We start from the raw sequence: 21,704 nt of genomic DNA on the forward strand, positions 1-21,704 counted from the left end.
CGTTTTCAAGCCACGCGTGGAAGGAATGAGAGGGGACAGTTCGGCGACGGCTGGTCTGGGCAGCGCCGCGCCCATTTCCCAAAGGCGCGCGCATCTGCAGTTATTGTTTCCCGAGCGCCAACACATGACGTTTACAAGCCATGTGTGTGGTTGTGCCCATTCTTTTGCCGAGCTCTCTCTCTCCTTCAGCACGCGCTACGCATGCGCCAAGTCAGCTCGGCCCGTTTTCAGACAGACATCGAACACTTTCTCCAGTGTGTGTTGCGAACCCTCTGCATGCGGCGGCTGACGTGGCTATGGCGCCTGCGGATGTTAAGGAGCGGCAGCTCTGTTTTCTTTATATTTTATTTTTAGTCATCCTTTCTAATTGTTGTGCTGTTCAAACAATTAAAGCAGCAGATTTCTTTTTTTTTTTTTTTTTTTTTTTTTTTTTTTTTTTTTGTTTGCGGGAGTCGTTTATCCTGCATGTAGGAATCAACGAAAGCACGCGGTCAGCTGCTGCGATCATGACTCCCGCCCCAAGCGCAGTGTGATAAGTCAAGCCAGACCTGTGCAATCAAGCCATCACGGGCACTCTGCCAAGTTGGCTCCCCGCCACCGCAGGAGCTATCAAAGATAAACCCGCCTGGACGTTATCGCTGCGCAGCATCTTGGCACGCTGCCAAGAAATGAGCTGTAGATGAGACAACCTAAACGGAGTGGCGCGCGCCATCGACATGCAAGCGAAAACGCTTGCGATTTCTGCCGCGGCGACACAGAAACCTTGTTTTGAGCTGCCGCGGTGGCTCGAGCGGCGAGAGGGACGCAATTCCAACAAGTTTGAAATTTTTCATTCTGTCGCTGAGATCGCTTGCATGTGAGCAAGCTAGCCTTAAAGCATTTTTTTTTTTTTTCTTTCAAATTCTCGGGTGCAAAAGTGGAGGGTGGGTTCATTATGAGGGTGGGTTGATTACGCGACAAATACGGTATCATTTTTTCGCATTGTAAGTGCCGTCACAAGCTGATTTCTGTACATCGAATTATCGATATATCGAAATATTTCGCGATCCCCTTCAAGTTCGATATATCCGGGTTCGACTGTATAAAGCTTATAAAATTGGCAAGTCTTGATGGTTGCCTTAGCAAAAGCTGTTGCGCTGAGGCTCTTTACACTGACATCATCCTGTTTCAGCCGCGACGAATCAGCGCTGTCTCTGTTGCTGAACGTATAGCCGAAGAACGCTCGGAAGAACTTGGGCAGAGTGCAGGCTACAGCGTACGATTCGAGTCTGTGCTGCCCCGCCCCTACGGATCCATCTTGTTCTGCACGGTTGGTGAGTGCCTTTTGAGTGCTTAGCCATCTCTGTGTACAACAAGGGCTGGTGATTACGCACTTATTGGAAAATGCTTCTAAGCCTTGGCATTGGCTAGTTCCAGATCGTCAAATTTATTTATGTGAATTCCTTCCTGATCCCACGAGGTCCATGTTGGACTCTTGAGGATCTTGTCGAAACAAAAACTTTCTGAAACTTATTTTGAGCCAGACATGGTTTTTGTATACTTATTGTTGTCCAGTCAGGAGAAAATTTGGCTTGCATATTCTTTAAATTTTGTAGAATGTGCATATCTAGATTTTATTGTAATATTTCTAGGCTCAATTCCTTTTTTAAATATTCAAGGAGCAACCACTAAAAGCAGATCTTGTCTTAAAATGATGCATGGTTAAAGAATGGCAATCATTTGTTCAGTTATATGCAGTGGGGTGTGAGAGATGGGGAAAATTATTTTGCACTGCTGTTTCATGCCTACTGCTAGGTCCAGCAGCTGCACAAGCGTGCAGCATTTTTTTACAGCAGGATAGCATCAAGCTCTATAAGCGAAAAACATATGTTGAAAGAGAAGACCGATCTGTACAAGGGGCACAGCTGTCATTCACCTAGCATTAACATTAAGGGGGGACGTGGAGATCAAATCGCGAGAATTGAAAAAAAAAAAAAAAAAAAAAGTTGATTTTAGAGAATTCGGCTATTTGGAATCTTCGACACTCACTATCTCTTGTACTGAAATAATTCACCCAAAAGCAAATCATAAGTGCTCCAAATAAATATCCAGACAACGTAATGTACATTGGCAGTGTATGCTAGTTTGGCACTTTAAAGATTGTTTTCTCAAAACTTTGTTTTGAACATGATGCCTTGCTCGTGGAAAGCATATATAATTGCAATGGATGCGCGGATTTTAATGTTATTTGTTTTTATTTGTTTATTGCTTTGTTTTGTTGTAATTGCTGATACAGTCGAACTTTGTTATAGTGAAGTTGTACGGGGCACGAAACAAAATAAAAGAACAGTATCACATTGCTGCTATGCAAGTAGCACTGAATGGTTGAACATGTCATAAATTTAATTTAATTTAATTTCATGTGTAGTAAAACTTATTTTTAGCAGCTTTGCAGCAGTGGGAGTGCCAAGAAAGCTGTGGCAGCACGCTATGTTATGTGCAGGTGTCTTGTTGAGGAAGTTGGAAGCCGGACTTCGTGGAGTGTCGCACGTGATCATTGACGAGATTCACGAGCGAGACGTCAATGTAAGTTAGAGAAGGCAGTTTGCACGTCATTTCTGTTCTCAGTCAGCAGCGTTGATTTAATTTTTATGTTGAGTATTATCACACGATGTCCGTGTCATTCTACGGGCAGTCAGATAAGCCATCTCTATGTGGTGATAGCACTGCATGATAAGTGTAGTGCTGGTACAAAGTACGCTATATTCGAGAGCGCAGAGGTCACATGTGACCTGATTGGGGCCACAGAATACGAGCCGTTGCCTTAGCAACCATGGCCTTTCTCTGCTTTCATCACAGTTGGCATGTGTACTGCATCACGCTTGACATCACTACATAAACAGTTTGCCGTAGGAAAAACAGATCACTTTGTTTTTGTGTAGCGAGGTCTCTGGTTGCAGCGAGCGTCCTTTTTAAATTACCTTTGCCGACGTAAAGTTTGCTTTCGTCAGCAATAAATTTTTCATGCTGTTATCATTACTTGAACGACCATTTCTTTTGTTCCTTCCAAGACAGAAAAATTGTCCAGCTTCTGAATTTTTGTCTATTAGATGCTGCTTACATTGTGAAGGAGAGTCTCCGACTCTCTGTACTCATTTTTTCCCTTGCCGTGCACTTTGCAGACCGACTTCATCATGGTGGTCATCAGAGACATGGTGCGAGCATTCCCCCAGCTGCGTGTCATCCTGATGTCTGCCACCATCGATGTGACACTGTTCCAGTCCTACTTTGACAACTGCCCCGTCATTGAGGTCGAGGGACGGGCACATCCCGTACAAGGTGACTCTTGATAATATGTATATATCTTTTTTCTTATTTTAATTACTTTGATGTGCACCTATTTTTTAATGGACATGCTTGCTCTAGTTGAGGTTTACTAAGCACGAGTACACTCCATGGTTACTCTGATTAGGTTCTTTCCAACACTGTGGCGCAAGCTGCTTGGATGAAGCTATGTATTGGCAGTGAACTTAATTGAGAACAGCGAAATGTACATAGTAGTCACACTAGATGGCACACTTTAGACAAGTTTGTTTTCGACAAGAGTGCTTGAAGTAGTGGGTAAAGATGCAATAATAACTGGAAACTGCTTTGCTGATACCTCAAAGTTTAGTGCAAGGATCCACTGACAGTTTCCTGTGGCAAGTGATATTTTAATGCCTGCCATCCGCAGGTCACGTGAGACTGTTTGCATGGCGCACACCCGGTAACCACAATGGCCGCGTTGCACAATCCGGTTCAGTTCAGCTGATTGGATTTCGGCAGGGACACCAAATTTTTAGGCTGTACATTTGGGTTGTAAATAGAGCGTAGCAATTCTGTAAGCATAGAGCATGGTGTTAGAAGCCCAAAATCGCATTACATAATTTATTACCGTATTATTAGTACATAGCAATTTCAGTTCCTGTTCGTAGTTGCCTGGTTTTTACTTGACATCAAAAAATAGAAGACATAACATTGAAATGTCACGTGGACAAAAGCTTGCGACGTCAACAAATAGGCACGTCATTTGCTCTATTTGCAGTGTGACTCCGCCATATCCTCTCATGGCTTAGTTGGTCAACTACATCTGTAAACGTGATGTTTGCATCATTTTGGCGATCCTGTCACGCCACACTGACACAAACTGTTCGGAAACATGCCGTAGCCGCCTGCGAACAGCTGATGTCGGCCGCTCGCTTCGCTACTATTTTGCCCAAATTCCTACACTATGCCAGCGGCAATAAAAAGTGGGAGAGGCTTTGACTATGAAGGAGCGTGCATAAATGCTTGCAAGTATATAGTTCGAATGGCACTGATCAAGGAACCGCTTTCGTACGCCGTTTTGAGAGCTGCTTCATGCGTGCGAATCTGGCGACTGTTGAGAGATAATTCACAAATTTTAGCGAATGAAAATGGTCGAGTATAGTTTTGGCAACAGTGAACTGAAATTGACAATTGTTTACATCGTGCAATCACCACGAAATGCCGGTGTGACCCCGATGCGCTGAGCAAGGCTGCAAGCTGCCCTGAACAGTCATTGGCACTACTTGTGGAGAGTAAATTAGGCCGACTGAGGACAGTCACTATACACATGTTTTATCAAGCTTATTTTATTATGAGATATTCTTAATATACTAAAGCGGTGTTGGAAGTCTAATCTTTATTACAGTGCTGAATCGCTGACCCATTCCAAAATGCCGTTTGGCGAAACTGGCTAGGCCTAGTAACCAGTAGGGCAGGCAGAGAGCAACGCAGTTCGTCGTCTGCCGCGCCCCAAGAGAGGCACTTTTGCCGAAGGCTCTGCACTTGTACAGGCATGTTACTGTTGCACGAGTATATCAGCAGTCTTGATAACATTTTTCTTTCTGGTACAAATCCAAGGAGTGCTACACTGCCTCACTGCTGCGCCGCCAGCCAGTCCGGTCTCTGCTACGACAGCCGACAGCGATGTTGTCTGCCAACCGTTGCCGCGCCATCGGCGGCACTCTTCGCAAATTTTTAATAAATGAATATTTCTATCCAGTATAATTTTGGATGCAGTGAGCCATCGTGCTGTCCGCACGTTAGAACTTTTAGAACGCTGCCACACTGGTATACATATCATGGGTGCAATAGAACAGCCGAAACGAACTGACCATCAGCTTCGTCTCTTACGTCAGAAAACCATGCAATGACATCACAAATACTTGATTATGGTCTTTTTCAGTGAACCTACGTCACAGTCAATGTGCTAGTGATGAGTCTGCAATGCGAGAGCGAGCATTTCGACCAACTTTAAAAAAGAATTAAAATATTTTCTAGGCCTCCCATGAGTCTAATACTTGACTGTGGTGGTCTTCAAACACAAAGGAAGCGCATGACAAGCTTTGCACAACCTTGTAATTTGGTGTGTCTAAAAAAAGCCTGTGCCCACCGAGCTTTATAGTTATTGGAAGTCATGCATGATATTCCTTTACAATTAAACGGCAACTCGAAACAAAAGGCGTTGGAAGCAACAGATGCAACTTTCATTCTTTCTTGCCTCATTTTTCACATTGTTTCTTCTTGTGTTGCCGTAAACCAAGTGGCCTATCAGGCCAGTTCTTATTGCGTCATATTGGCACCGTTTGGTCTGCATTGAACTCGACAGCTAGTAGTAGATTGGCACAGAATGGAAGTGGCCATGTGGCGCGGTGCTGTGCTGAGTAACCGCGTTGCAAGAAGAGTGCAGCTAGCGCCTTTCAGCTCTTGATTGTGGCTGAAGTTCTCAGGGTGTGCCTCGCTCGTTTTGCCCAGAGCTGTTCCTGGAAGACTGCATAGAGCTGGTCAACTTCGTGCCCCCACCAAACACAAAAAAGCGCAAGAGGGAGGATGACGATATTGAGACCGACGAACCTGAGGTGAATAATGCTCTTTCAGGGTGACTGGGGATTTCTGTTTCATTCGTTTTCTTTTTTCGTTCCTTGTTTAACCTGATACCACGTGAATACTGTGCCTTGGTATTTTCACACTCTTACTTGTTTATTTTTCTTCCAGTAACTGCTTGCTAAATGTACAGCCTTTTTCAAAAGTTTAGAGCCCAGAGGGTTTGATTTTAAGCCGTAAATTGTGACTTCTTCAACAATCATGTTACAGTCATCTTCATTTTCTAACTGGATTCGTTTCTCTAGGCTTCCACCTCTTATGCGAGCAGGCTATTGTCAATAAATCATCTGGAGTGCCAGCAGATTATCACAGCACAAACTCTGGTAGCAGACTTAAAATGGAGGCACTGGAGCTTGCGAATTTGTCTGAAAAAAAAAAAAAAAAAAAAAAGCAAACGAAATAAAACAAGGTTTGGGAGAGACTCAAGCACTAGTCTATTCAAGGATGCTGATGTTACGTAGGTCTTCTTGTCCAGGCTACCAGTTGTTGCCAAAAGGCCAAGAAGAGTCAGAGATGTCTAGTGGCCTTGGAGAGAGAAATTGGAGCTAAGCAAGAGTCATAGGATTCATAAGCAGTTTAGTGTTCCCCCCGAAAAAAAAAAGAAAAAAAAAGAAAAAAAAACTCCTTGCCTTCCTCGATTTTTGCCCCTTTTGTATCTTTAAATTCCTGGAATTTGTCTTGAACTTTAGGCCGTGTATTCTGTGCGAACTCCGAGGCTGTGACAGGCACTTTTGCCATGCCACCCAGTTTTTCAGCATAATTGCATGCCCTACCTTGCGCGCTCTCCATTCTGGAACACCACGATGGCAGCAAAGTGATTGCCATTAACTCAAAGTGGTAGTTGGTTCATCTGATTGACTCGATTTAAATCTAAAATGGGTCCTTTCAAAGCAGGAAAGGGCCACTTGACTGTGATAGCGATGCCCATTCGTTCCTCTGTTTGGTTGGGGAAAAACATGATAGAAAACTATTTCTGCGGTATAGCTGACATCTATTTTCGTCTCATATAATGAACATTTGGACTCTGGAGAGTCCGAAATATTGGGCACAAGCATGTGCAGGTGCGCTCAATATGCAAGGGAACGATCTGTCTGCACAAAAAAATGTATTCATTATTTCTACAGTAAAGCCGAAATTGATTTTTGGATACTATACACCAAGAGTTAGAATTCTATTTGGAAAAGAGGAAAACGCAGGCTTTTCGTACATGATTATAGAATGGTCTTTTTCTATTTCCATATTGAGTGACCCTGTATATGGGCCACTTCCATTTAAAAAAAAGTTCATCATATTCTAGAAGTTCAAATTATTAGAGTTCAAGAGATTTATTTTTCTACAGTTGTTTATTCTGGTTTCTACTGAATACTAATTTCCAACATATAGTGAGCAGGTAGGCCCACGGTTTTCATTTAGAATGGTTTGCATTGGCTGCGGCTGGGGCTTGTTGTGTGCAGTTCAGTAATATTTTCGCTGCGGTTCAATGGAGGGGCATTGGCAGCATCAAAAGATTGTTATTGTTTGTAGTACATAGTAGCATTATGTAATTCATGTAATGTAATGTATGTAATAAATTTGCATTAAGTATGGCGCAGCATTCTTTGTGGCCCATGAATACAAGTGCAGTTCTCGTATGTGTTGTTGCTGTGAAGGTTTGAGCTAAAGTCCTTCATGTGCCATTGAGGAGATTTACTGGTTAATTTTGCACTTCCTCACTGTCCTCTGGTGGTTCTAGCACCAAGGTGTGCAAAGCAACCCATGAAATTTCATGACGCTCTCTTCAATCTGCTTTCATGTTATTTTTCTTCCCTGGCTGGAAATCTCCAGGAGAACCTGAACAAGGTGATCGACCCCAGTTACAAGCCGTCCACAAAGATGGCCATGGCCCAACTCGATGAGAAGACCTTGTCATTCGAGCTGATTGAGGTGTGTCCCTTCAAAGTTTTGATAAGAGCACACAGTATGCCATGCGGTTTGAATGAATGTCCTAGTTGGTTTTGTTTTATATGATGCTGCAAGTACTGTTTTTGCTTGTTTTTCTCTCTCTCTCTCTTTGTGTCAATGACCTTTTGTGCTGGGGTCTGTCCATCCACAGGCATTGCTGCTGCACATTCGGGGCCTGGATGAGAAGGGCGCTGTGCTAATATTCCTGCCTGGCTGGAACCTCATCTTCGCCCTTATGAAGCACCTGCAGCAACACCCGACCTTCGGCACGGCCCAGTACCAGATCCTGCCCCTGCACTCGCAGATCCCCCGAGAGGACCAGCACAAGGTCTTCAGGCCGGTGCCTGAGAATGTCACCAAGGTGCGGTCGCTTATGCCTGCCTAGATCATAAAGAGTGCCGTCGCAAGATTTTAATGTCTTATATTATGTTCCTCTTCACGTAAATTTTTTTAATTTTTTTTACGTGTGGTTGTTAACTAGGCAGTTGTGAAGCAGAACATAACATGCTGGATAGTAACACGATAACAATAATGTAATAATGCATTATTGCACGTATTGTCTTCATTTGAGTGCGCAGCTCGCCTAAGCACGCAGTGCTTGCGTGTGGGTGGGCAGATCAGTGAGGCGACATACTCGCACAAATAAATAAAGTGAGCGTACTTTATGCATACCAAAAGAAAAAAAAAAAAAGGAAACGACATACATAAAGATCTCAGACAAAAAAGAAACAAAACAAAATGCAAACTGGATATTTAGTTGAACAGTAATAAAACGCAAAAAAGAAATTTTCGGGAAGCAGGAAGAACAGTGCAAAGGTAATGCGTGCTTGCGGTAGCAAAAAGAACATCAGTACTAGTAGGCATTTAGCAGTGGGAAAAATTGGAGTCTGCATCTGGTACAACGAAATATGTTCTACTGAAGTGTCAACTGGAATGTGCAGATGAAATTCATCAGCTTTGTAGATCTTTTCTCTTAGGCTTTTTGTAGTGTATAGTTTAGATTCATCCTTTTACCGTAATTAGTATAAATTTGTGGTATGCAGTGATTTTTAGTTCATTGCGGTGTCTTCACTTTTATGACTGCTGTTTTACACTCTGGAGGTCAGAATACTAGTGCGTGCGACCAGCTTAGGTTTTGATTGTGAGAAGGAACTACATTCAAATTCTCAGGACAACATGATAGGAGCTTATCGTGTAGAACTTGCAAGGTCGTTGCCACAAAGTGATGCCCGTGGCAAACCTGTCTGGCAAACAGCAACTGGTTTTAACAGCAACAGCAGCCACTACTACATTGGGGGCCACATATTTCTCTCTCTTGCCCCTAGTGGGGTTCATTCACTTCTTTGGGTGCACCATGAAATGCCGTTTAAACACTCCATCCTCCATAGGCTAGCACAAGTTATTGGCACCAGTTTTGGGGAGTGGGGCTTTTTACTTCTTCAGAATGGAAAGTTGGGCTAGTTGAAAACTGTTCATGATAAATAAAAGGGCACAGACGGAACGTGGACACAGAGAAGAATACAAGACAAGCGCGCTTGTCTTGTATTCTTCTCTGTGTCCACGTTCCGTCTGCGCCCTTTTATTCATCATGAACATCTTTTCACTTCTTTGGGTGTTCCATGAAATCCTCCATAGTCTAGCACATTGGGATAGAATGAGAAAAAATGAAAAAAGCAGCTTGGCATATCGTTTTTTTTTTGTTTGTTTCTTTTTCATAGCCTTCTCATGTTTTCATCTTGCCTGATCTTTTACTGTAAACAAGAGACCAAGCTGTCCCAGTGCGTTCAAGCCTTCACGATGAGAAGGCATGGCTAAATAAAAAGAGAATAATGTATCCAGACTAAGAGGGAATGCAACAGTAATGGAAATTAATGTGACTGATGTAATGTTTGAGGACCGAAAAGTGCAGTGGGCATCGGAGAACAAATCTGATAATGGAGTTGCCTATATTATCACCAAGGAAAGCTTGGACAGGATTTGTGATGCAGTGAGCACTTACTGGCAGTATCATAGAGTGTCAGAGTGGTTGCCTTCAAAAGGTAACCATTTTCCACATGGACTGCATAAATGTGACGCGGAATGCATGTTTATTCTTTTAAACTTGCAGGTGATCCTGTCAACAAACATTGCTGAGACAAGCATCACTATCAATGACGTAGTGTACGTCATAGATTCATGCAAGTAAGTCTGCCTAAATATCCAAGTTTTATGTGGCTTTCCTGTACCCAGCTTAATGCCTTGTGAGCTTTGGCTGCAATACAGCTACCTTGCCACATATCCACGAGTTATTGGCACCAGTTTTGGGGAATGGGGCTTTTGTTTCATAGTAGCAGTAATGTGGCCTACCTCACAGTCGACGTCTCCAGAGACATCATTTATCTTGCGTGCTTCTATTGTATTGCAACTCGCCTGCCTCATATGCCATTAGCTTTTCAGGCCGCGAAGTTCAGAGCATTCACTGGAGTGGGCAGAGCATTACTTGCTCAGTCGCACAAATTGCAGTTTTGTAACTCGTGTTCAAGAAAACATTTTTTTTTTTTATCCGACCTCCCTTAGTTCAGAAACTCTAGGATATGCAATCGCTGGTGCACTCTTATTGAACGCTCGCATAAGTCAGTGGCATTGTGCCTCCACATTTTCGTTGGGTGACGATGGTTACGACAACTGTGAGTAGGAACCCTTGGGAAGAAGTGATCGCATCTGTCTTCACCACTACCCCATATCCCCCATCTTCCTCTCATCACAAGCTGCAGGTGACGTCTGAGGCCTGGAGGGTGTTGCACAATTGTGTTACTAAAAATGTGGTAGTGCATCTGTGCATCTCTTTGTATGCCTGCTCAGTGACAAAGGAGGCAAGAAGGAACATTTCAAGCGGCAATAGTGAAGAACCAGTAGCCAAGCACCACTGCAGCCCTACTTTTCGGTGCTGGTGAAAAGCCGGACTCCCATGTACTGTGCGATGTCAGTGCGTGTTGTAAATACCACAGGTGGTTGAAACTGCCGGAGTCCTTCACTCTGACACCCCTCGCAGGCTGAGTCGCCTTGCGATGTTAAACCCTGTAAACCAAAACAAGTAACCAAACCTATCGAAGCCGGACCGTTCCATTAGTTCTGTTTAAATACAAGGTGGCACCTTGCATGGTGGAAGAAAGCCAGTTGGTTGTGGTAGCAGTGCTCCAGTCACATCTAGGCTTGGTCAGAAAAACAAACTTGTGGTCAAAAAAACAATCTCTATAGTATGAAAAGTGTATAATTTCAGTCTGAAAAATCGAACTTTTGGATTTCACAGGGCTGAAACTTTGGTCACGAATCTGTGCATGCCTTGAAGTGTGTGGCTGTTCCTCAGTAAAGTCCAGAATATTGAGCAGGTCCGAATTACCCGACTTATTGTGCGAGTGAATGCAGTGTACCATTGGGATGAAAATGTCCAGGATGCATAGCAAGCAAGCGTTGCTTCCAAATGTCGCATTTTTCAGCGACTGCTCTAGCACACTATAGCCCATTCATCCAGCCTTCATGTTCACAGGCAACCACGGCTGCGTGGCTGCAGGGCACGGTTGCTACACATGCGTTCTAGAGACCTTGCTCTCCAGCAGCGCGGTGTGCACAAACACACTTTGCAGGCATATTCATTGGGATTCTATTCTACTGCAAATATTCTGCAAATATTTTAGATGTAAACAAAAAAAGGCCTTGTGACAGTTGTGTCTCCATCATCCGCAGTGGCATTCGGTTTGGTCATAGGGCCAGCAGGCAGGTCTTGCATTGCTTTGTGGGGAATTGTGACAAATTGGTCCTGACAGTGCACATGTTCTTCCTTGCTCAGGGCCAAGATGAAGCTGTTCACGTCGCACAACAACATGACCAACTATGCCACTGTGTTTGCGTCCAAGACAAACCTTGAGCAGCGCCGAGGCCGAGCCGGACGAGTTCGACCGGGCTATTGCTACCACCTCTGCAGCAAAGCTCGCTACGAGAAGTATGCTTGTTTAGTGCACCCCTGTCCTACTAGCAGAAATCTAATTTGGCAGGGCATATCACTTGGTTTTAGAATGTTATCACACGCTTATGCCTCTTCAGGCTTGGTCATTTTGTGACTATATGTCGCTGTAGTGCCGTATATCTCTGTGTGATTTATCGTCATCTGCCCCCATCCCCTTTTCTATGCTCCTGTTTACCAGTTTGGGTATGTGCTGTCTGGTAATGATTATTGGAGTAGGCCAATGGGTGGTTGTACAGATGTCACTAGTACCTCTCATAATGGTAATGCTCACAGAGTGCCTTGGTTCCTCTAAGTCTGGTTTGTGCAGGTTGCTATGATCACAGTGCCATCTGTGTCGCCACCCTGCTAAGCAGGCTGGCAGCCTGCAAGGAGATACATGTCATGGGGCGTCATGGGGCATATGGAGGAGAGAAGTGGGGGAAATGCATTGCGTAATTTCACTGCTATTGTATAGTCACGTGCACAGTGCAGAAAAGAAGCACTTAATATTTTACCCTAAGACAGATGCGAATCTGCTGTTCATTGCCATTCACGTGCGCAGTCATTTTTACGCCGGCAGCTGCTTTTTTTCTATATGTGACATTCTCTTGCACCAGCAAGAAGAAACGGAAAGCATGGAACATGGGGATAGTCAAAGGCAGGTTGCCTGGGCTTTGCATGTTCTGAAATTGTTGCCCACATGGCTTGCGGCCAAATTCAGGTCCTTATGGTTATAGTGGTAATTGCAGCTTGCTCCTGTAGAAAATGACTGATTACTTTTCAAGTGCATTACAAAGTTCGTAGAAAATGTTATTTATTGAAAGTAATCAATTGCAGTGCAGTCCACTATAACAACGTTGAAAAAACTGGGAAATCTGATTGTTATAGCTGATTATCGTTATATATGGACAGGCAGAAAAGAAGAAAGAACAAACCCATATGTTTTCCCATGCACAGTGAAAGCTTGTTAATTCGATCCTCGATAATTCGAATTTTCGGATAATTCGAACTACACTACTTGGTCCGGCCAAGCTCCATAGAGATCTGTGTATAAAAAAAGCCCGTTAATTCGAACGCGAGTCGGTTCGGCTACAGGTAATTCGAACTACGCGCCGCCGCGTCTGGGCGGCTTGGCGCACATCGCGCGGCAAAAAAAAAAGGGTAAAGAAGCACCTCCGCGATCGGTAGTCATAATTAGAGGCTGCGCACGTCCAAAACGGGGACAGAATAAGGAACCAGGTAAAACCATGGAAGAGTGGGTAAAACTTAAATGGCGCCATGACCGGCGTGGCGGCCGGCGGCGTTTAAGGGAGGGGACGCGGCCGCGGCAAAGTCAGTGCATGGCCGCGCGGCGGCGGCTGCCTGCTCTCTCTTCTGCGCAACCTCCGTAGCTCGCAACTAAATACTCGTTAATTCCAACCTTGTTAATTTGGAAATAGGGATAAGTACTGTCGGCGCGGTCCCAGCCAATGCCCATAAAAGGTATGATCTGGGACGGGCACTATGGGTTAAACTTTTTTTTTTTTTTTTTTTTTCAATAGCCATCCATCCTCATCAGTCGTCAACGGAAGCACGTGAGTCAGCCGCGATCATGACGCCGGCTTTTAGCACCGTTTCGCTCCGATGATTGGAGTGGCAGTAGACGGCGCCGCCCGCCCAAGTCGCTCATAGCATGATAAAGCGAACGTACTGAAAAGGAGGCTTACACAACCGGATAAGCGCTGGCACTTTGCCAAGTTCGCTTTCCTCCCCCTGCCCGAGCTAAAGTCAAAAGATAAATACGCTGTCATCGCCGCGCTGCATCTTGGCGCACTGCCAAGAAATGTGTTGTGAACCGTGATGGTGTGAAACAGAGGGACGCGCTAACAACTGACGCCTTTATTTTATTTTATTTTTTTTTTAATTTTTTTTCTCCCAGATTTGTAGGCACAAATCGGGGCTGGGTGGGTTCATTATGCGTTACACGACTAAATACGGTTACATTTACCGTAGTACAAACGGTTTTGGTCAGTTTTTTCCAGGCCATTCGAACATCGGATATTTTTCCCGGTCCCGTGAAGTTCGAATTAACGAGCTTTTACTGCAATAGCTTGCCTACTTAACAGCAATGAGTGAGTGAGTCTGGTTGAACAACTCTAATTATGTAAAGAGCACTGAACACTCTATTACAAGATACATCAATAGCCATTATATAACTTAAGCAGGCTTAAAAAAGTCTGAAATTCGCACTCGCTTCAGCAGCAGCCGAAGCTTGACAGTCGCTGGGAGCATTGCTTTCAGTAGTGCGTATGCTAGTGGAAGTTCTTTTTGCGTACATGAAACCGAGCAGCGATTGGATGAACTGCAGGATAACGCAACCCTTGATGATCGTTAAAATTGCAGAGTGCAAATGCCTGTAGTGTTTCATGAGGCGTAGAGTAATATTGCTTTTTACGTTGTATCCCACTTGTCCGAGAGAGCAATCAAGATACCAGTAACCTAACCATCTAGCGACGACACACTATTAAAGGGAACGGAACAGGCCAGTGTTTTTATGCTTTTTATGCTTTTTTTCTCTCTAACGCAACTGAAGTAAAAGCTTTCAGTAGAGTAAAAGCATCAAAGTAATCATCGAAGGTAAATCAAATGCCTCATCGTCTCGTAATATTCTTCTTTTTCTCCCTTCCAGGCTTGACAACTACACCACTCCCGAGATATTCCGCACGCCACTTCACGAGCTGGCCCTGGCCATCAAGCTTCTGCGCCTTGGCGATATCACCAAGTTCCTTTCAAAAGCTCTGGAGCCCCCTCCCATCGACGCTGTCATTGAATCGGAAGTCCTGCTTCGAGGTCAGTCCGGGCCATTTTTGTCAAAGCGCATCTTGACTTTGGTGTCCCTGCTCTTTTCTTTCTCACCCTTTTCTAGTTGCACTCTTATTTCAGCTTTAGCACTTAGTTCAGGCTTGCAGCATAACTTTTTATGGCTGTGTGGTAGTTTGTTCAGCATGCGGATACAGTTTCCTTGTATGCAGTAGAGTGTCGACAATACGAGTTCTTCGGGAGCACGCGAAGTATCTGTCATGCCGAATTTATATGATTCGAAACAAGCAGACTTCGACATAAAAATGAACACTAAATTCACTATGCTGAAATGCCCAAGAAAGTCCCCAATGCTTGTCCGCACATTTCTGCCCGTGGTGTTACTGGCCAGACCCTTCTGGAGTGCATAAAACCATGCAGCGGTTTCGTTTGTCACATTGCCAGCATTTGCAGTGTGATGTATAATTTCAAGAGTGTTGAGGGCTTCTCCATAACTTTCAGGCTCCTCAATTTTTTTGCTTCTTTGATCAAGTCTTCATTGGTGCTTAAGCCACTGGTTACAATGTTGTCATCTGCAGTGACCAAGTCTTGAACCGAAGCTTGATTTGCCGTACTGACCCAGAGCAACACAGTAAAACCTCGTTTCATGCACTCAGAATTGCGGGCAATAAAAATATCTGGAGTTATATACTATTTTTCTCCTTGTAAAGTTCCGGATAACACTATTTCCCGGTTACTATGTTCGAAATTTCAACAAATTGTGGTCATATGTTTTATGATGAGATAAAACATATGGCCACATTTTATGATCAGCCGGACATGTGCTAACAAGGGCTTGTGACATGAAAAAGTAATGACACTCACTCGCTATGGTTTCTTTCCTGCAGTGCCAAGGTTCAACGGGGCAAAACATCAAAGCTAATGAGCCAATATACGAGGTGCCTGTCCCGCAGAAACATGACTTCATGAAGAGAAACGGAGTGTCTTAGGGGCATAGTGGTGGACCATTTGATAACTAACTATTCCCCTGTATACGAGCGGGCCGGGTCTTGGGGATGCAGCATAAACAAAAACACGGGAACTGTAAGCCATCGCAATGGCTTCTCCACATGTCATTTGTGTAAGGGGACAAAGCATCTGAACGCAACCGAGGAAGCGATTCTAGTTTATCATTACTAAATATTGTTCCGTGCTTAAGACAATGAAAATATGGACTAAAATTTAAAAAGGAGCTGTGCATAGACGTGCTGTGCATGTCTATAAATGCTAGCCTACACTTACACGCGGTGAAAATTCTCAATTCTAAATGCCTTTGTACAGGCAAGGTAGACGCTTGGGCGTGTTGATTAGACATTATCGGTGCAGTACATACGACGAAGACTGCACTTCGTACCTCAATCAGCAGTTAAATTTTTTTTAAATTCGGAGTTCGAATCATGCGTTTTCTTAAAATAGTAGGTACTTTTTTTTTTCCACATTTTTAAAGAAAATGTACCAGCGAAGTTTCACTGTATTGACAGAGTAGTACTGATAGAGTAAAATTCACAGAGCTGTTCTAACTGCAATTTGAAAGGAACGCAGGAATTCAACTTGGCACAGGTGTTTGCAAGCCATTGATTTTTCACAGCATGGTAGGTAGCACAAGATTATCTTCGGGTTTTCGCTAATGGCACATTAAAAATGGATGCCTAGCACATTTTGTGGCGGTAGTTTGCTGTCAGAGGTCTACGTGCTTTCTTTGTGAGTCGTCCTGTTCTCGCACGGAAAGACTTTGGTGCAGTGTGGTGTCTCCTTTTCTCTTTGGCCAGAGATGGGAGCCTTGACAGTTACTGGGGAATTGACACCCCTGGGCAAGATCTTGGCTCGTCTCCCTATTGAGCCTCGTCTCGGCAAAATGCTGATCCTCGGCCTCATTTTTGGGTAAGCTTTGGCATGGGAGATTGCACGTAGTAAACAGGTTGGAGGCTTTGCTGCACTCGCTGGTGTTGCTTGCTATTCCGAAGTGCTGCCTCTCAAATTATATCAATGTGTCCATTTCATTGCCTCTATATTTGTACATGTTGCCTCTGGTTTTTGCTTCTTTTTTTTTCTTCTGTCCTCGGTCATACTTGGCTTGAAGAGCATAGTGACTATGAAAGAGGTCTCATGGTCATAGGTCATGTTATAATCATAATATTTTTGTCTTTATTTTCGAGGGAACGCGCACTTCTGCTCGTGGTACTATTCTTAGTTGCATTATGTTTGTGTACTAAATAACCCACAGTGCATTATAACTGAGTCATATGCAATACCCCTATTGCAAGGCCACCTTCAAAGGCTATTGAGTCAGGAGCCTTCAGGATTCTCAATTACCATATGAACCGGAATATAGATCAAGATTTTTTTTTCAAAAAAAAAAAACAAGCTAAGATTGTCCCTTGTCTTATATAGCGGTCTTTAGCAGAATTTGAAGTGCAGTCTGGCAACAAGTGGCGTGCATGCTCGTGAACGGACAGATGAAACCATATCCACATCCTGCAGTTGCTGGCTTTTTTTTTTTTTTTCTAGTCCCAAGCGCATTTATCTTCGCTTGCGCTCTTTCGATTAGATCTATGAGAGTTTAAATGTCTCTTTAGCCATGAATAACAGCATGTGGAGGCAGTTTACAGTGGCTTTCCAGTAAAATTGATGTTCGCTGTAGCAAACAGCAACATGGCTGCTCTCTTAGCAACAGTTCGGCAGTTTGGCATTTCAGAAAAGAGCATATGGTGCCATTGACAAGATCGGCTATTCGCGTACAAACCTTTCAAGAAATACTGTGTAGACAACACGCTTGATGGAACTAGATGGCACAATCTGGGAGGTGGCGACTAGCAAAGAGTCGTCTTTCGACGACGCTGCATAAAATTTGTAGTGAGATCGTAGCTCCAGTGATGCAGGGGACACAACCGACGTTGTAAATGTATGCACTTCTCCACTTTATTTCGAAAGCAATACTACGCCAGGTCTAACCGCTTGTCGCTGCGTGCCGTGTCCGAATTAAGAAAGAAGGATAAGAACGCTCGATCACCCGCAGCTAATGCTTTCGCTCCATATTCGGCTCAGCAGCGTTGAACCCTTCTTAATTTTTTTCTTTATTTATATTTATTTATTTATTTTCATTTCACGGTAAGGAGGTCGACCTATATTCCCACTCAACCTCTAATATGGTTTATGCAGTACAATCGAACTCAATGGTGTTGGTCCACTACTACGCTGCAAACCCAATTGCTGCCAAGAAGCTTCCATCACCTCACACCGAGATGGTGTGGCATCACCGTTGTTTCCAGTAGTTCCGCAGGGCTAGCAATCAGCCTTAATTTCCAGGTTTAGTTAGTTTAAAAACAAAATTATCATTGGATACATTAATTTTATTCACACTCGAAATGAATTTGTTTCAACAAAGCTGATGGTACTCATGCGCTTTTCAAGGAGCTAGGGCTGGTTGTTTTTGTATCGCTGACAACAATAGCATTGCAAAATTTGCTGCTACAATTCAGTGTTAGGTCCTTTTTTTCGTTTTTTAAAATAGGCTTTAAATATTAAACTTCCATAATAGAGACTTTACAAAAGTTAGCGCCATCTAGTGAAAGAAACAGAAACTCCGCGCGGCGGCCATGTTTTGCTCAGTCCGCCCGCGCCTCCCATCTAGTACGCTGTCAACGTGCGCCTTCGTAGAACCCGTGCATGCACCGAAAGGTGCACTGGAATGCTCACAAGCGATTGTTTCATTTTTTAACATCACAGCAGTCGCTGTTACAGTCAAACCCGGTTATAACGAACTGCGTAATTCAACGCAATTTGTTCGCTATATAAAGTATTTCGCTATAACCAAACCCGTTTATAACGAACTTCAGTACCAAATTCGTTATACACGATGTCCAAACAGCGCAGCGAAAACGCACTAACTAAAGAAAAACCGTGCCGCTCACCATGAATCTACAAAAGAAATTTATTGCAGATAAATGCTCACTTATTTGCAGTAGGCAGTGATCTTCGCCTGAACACTGCATTTAACTCCATCAGCGAGAATCGCACTTTCCACACGCGACATCATTTCCACAAACTCCAGTCCGCTTCCCTGTATTCCGGAGCAGTATCGGCGCAGCAGATCGGTAGCAGCGAGGGCTTCGTGCAACGTCGGGCGAGGGCGATCGTCCTCCGGCGGCGGCTCCTCGGTCTCCTCGTTCGCACCAGATGCCAGCGTGTCGGCAACAATTTTCGAGTCCAACGGGCTCGCTGTCACGGCTACGTTGTCGTCAACAGTGAGAAAATCCTCCAGGGCAACTTCTTCGGGCACAGCGTCCGGAACATCAGCGAGTTCTTCCCACAGCGTGGCAACATCGCTGTCATCTTGCACAGTGCGCGCTTCACTAGCAGCTTCTGCATCCTCTCGACATAGTCCAGCATGGTGGAAGCAGTTGCGGATTGTGGATTGCGTCACGTCTTGCCAGGCACGGTTAATCATTTCTATTGCGGCCAGCAAATTAATCTTGAGCTCGTCGTTAACCCGCAATTTCACCAACAGCCGCTCAACGACGCGTTTCCTGTAGCCCAGCTTGAAAGTGCGGATGATCCCCTGATCGAGGGGCTGCAAAACCGCTGTTGCGTTCGGTGGCAGGAAACAAAGCTCGATGTTCTTGAGCGTGACGTCGCAGTGGTGCGCAGAACAGTTATCGAGGAGGAGGCAAATCTTTCGCCCGCTCGTTGCAAGTTCCTCGTCCCAGCCACGCAGCCACGCTTCGAACAACGTTCTGGTCATCCAGGCCTTAGAATTTGAGTTGTATGTGACTGGGAGTGAAGTGCATCCTCGCAGGCACATAGGAGACTTGAACTTGCCTATGACAAGCGGCCGCAGCTTTGATGAACCGTCCATGTTTGTCGTGAGAAGAACGGTGACTCGGGCCTTATTCAATTTGCCGCCATGGCACTTCTCATTCTTTAGCGCCAAGGTTCTGCTCGGCAGCAGTTGCCAAAACAAGGCAGTCTCGTCGGTGTTAAAAATATTGCACGGTTCGTATCTCTCCGTGACAGCACGCCACACGTCTTGCACCCACTTTTCAGCACTCTCAGCGTCCACTGCTTGGCTTTCACCTGCAACCACCTTCCCGGTGATGGAGTAGCGGTCTTTAAATCGTTGGAGCCAACCACTGCCCGCTGTAAACCCCTCGACGTCCAGGACGAAGGCAAAATCTTTTGCCTTCTGTTGTAGCATGGGGCCAGAGACCGGCAGATTTCGCGTGCGAACGTCCAAGAACCATTGGTACAGCGCTTTCTCTACTTGGTCGTAAGCCGGCTTGCGGTGGCGAAAGCCGTCACCATTTGGTCGTTCCTGTGCATTGCCTCTGATGGCCGACTGGTTTTTCAAAATGGTGCTTAACGTGCTCCGCGGAATCTTGAAATGCGCGGCAACGCGCGGCGAATTATCTCCAGCTTGTGGGAAAGCGGTAGGGCACGCCGCTGCTTCGTCGTCATCTTGCAGGATGTAGCGCAGGAATGCAAGCCAGCAGCAACGTAGGCATGTCCGGAATCGTGAGGATAGCAGCAGCACGACTTGCAAACGCGAACAAAGGAAGCTCCGAGGATGCGGGAAAGTTCGCCACTGACGCGTTCGTTGTTCGGAGGCTGCCTTCCCTTCGCCCAAACTTGAAACCAGTTCTGGCCGGTGTTGCTTCTTTCTCGAAGCGCAATAGGTCCGGAGCTGCTCGAACGTCTTTGATCACATGGTAGGCAGCTGCCGAATAGGAGCGCTGCAAAGAGAGGCTGGCCGATGGCGCGGATTTTAAAGGCTACTCACGATACTCTGGGCGACGGCCGCGCATGCGTACAGGAGGGTCCCTCGTGGAAGCTGCTGTAGAGAGCCCCTCCTGCGTTTTACGGAAGCGTGGCATCGGCGCAGAAGCAGCAGAAGCACCCTAGCGGGCGCGTGATGACGTATGCGCTGTGTGAGACCTTGGGGAACGGAGCCGTCGCCAATCCCCCTCCCATCTGACAACGGCATGCGCTAGAAGTATTGCGGCCCGGCAGCGTGGGCTGCCCGGAGAGAACTCGGAGCCGGCACAAAGGCCCGCCCGTTGGCGGGCGTTTGGCGACCGATCGCGCGCGCTGAGTTCGCTATATCCGATGTGTAGTTCGTTATAAAAAATACATTTTATATGCATAATGCTAGCGGAAATTCGAGTGTTCGATATAAAACATAATTCGCTCTATCCGAGTTCGTTATATTCGGGTTTGACTGTTGCTCTAAGCTGTATTCGGAATGATGCCAGCATGTTGTTGCGTGCCCTTCTGCAGCCAGCGCACCGTCATAGACGCGCACGGAATCAAGGTATACGCGTGTATGCGACCGTTCGTTTGCAGTCCTAATCGGCTTTACAAGGGTCACTTGCATCATGTAAAGCATTACTGCACGTCCCTCTGACTGGGAGCTAGCTCACAGAATGTGCTATCACCTAAAACAGCAAGGTTAATTGTTTTGCGCGCTATGGAGCCTTGTGAACTTGAAGGATAAACTTGTGCTGCGACGGAGGACACGGGAGAAGGAGCAATGCATGTGTAACGAATGCTATTGTGCAAATACATTCTTTTAAACATTTTGTACGTAGGCTACATTTACCATTGTGTATTTGATTTAAGACACGGGCATGATTACCGAAACTACTTTTTACAGTCGTACGAAATGGTAGTGCTTGGTGCAGAGAGCAATACGGTTGTCTAGTGCGCCCGAGGTGCGTGTTTCACGCTGCAAAAGCAAGCGGCTGCCAAACCCGCGGCGTCTAGAAAAGCAGGAAAAGATGACATCCCACTAGTGTGTTGTAACATGCTCATGTACAGCCCGTTTCGACCGGTCCACGTCCAGAGCGTGCAGCTCAGGTTTTATACCTGCCAGCGCGGCCGATAAAATAATGAAGCGTGCGCTTCACTTTTGTGTTTTTTCGAGTCACCCGATGGTTCGCTAATTCACAGCTACCTGAAATTCACTGGAATTTTTAAATATGTTGATTTCTTGTTTATTCCCTCTGTCAGAAAGCAAACATTT

At 45.1% G+C, this 21,704-nt stretch overlaps 1 protein-coding gene across 2 annotated transcripts in view; it reads left to right on the plus strand.

Moving 5' to 3' along the window:
• mle (dosage compensation regulator mle) overlaps nt 1-21,704 on the plus strand; it is a 57,728-nt gene that overhangs the window by 24,588 nt on the left and 11,436 nt on the right. For both annotated transcript variants that reach the window (XM_084578810.1, XM_084578811.1), the window contains 10 exons: nt 1,172-1,313; nt 2,483-2,565; nt 3,162-3,318; nt 5,797-5,900; nt 7,750-7,848; nt 8,018-8,227; nt 9,974-10,047; nt 11,693-11,845; nt 14,517-14,677; nt 16,456-16,567. In XM_084578810.1, the coding sequence (XP_084434936.1) occupies nt 1,172-1,313; nt 2,483-2,565; nt 3,162-3,318; nt 5,797-5,900; nt 7,750-7,848; nt 8,018-8,227; nt 9,974-10,047; nt 11,693-11,845; nt 14,517-14,677; nt 16,456-16,567 (1,295 nt within the window). The remainder of the gene's footprint in view (nt 1-1,171; nt 1,314-2,482; nt 2,566-3,161; nt 3,319-5,796; nt 5,901-7,749; nt 7,849-8,017; nt 8,228-9,973; nt 10,048-11,692; nt 11,846-14,516; nt 14,678-16,455; nt 16,568-21,704) is intronic.

The sequence above is a fragment of the Amblyomma maculatum genome, chromosome 9, assembly GCF_055883805.1.
Source record: "Amblyomma maculatum isolate TAMU_Amacu chromosome 9, ASM5588380v1, whole genome shotgun sequence".
In the NCBI taxonomy this organism is placed as follows: domain Eukaryota; kingdom Metazoa; phylum Arthropoda; class Arachnida; order Ixodida; family Ixodidae; genus Amblyomma; species Amblyomma maculatum.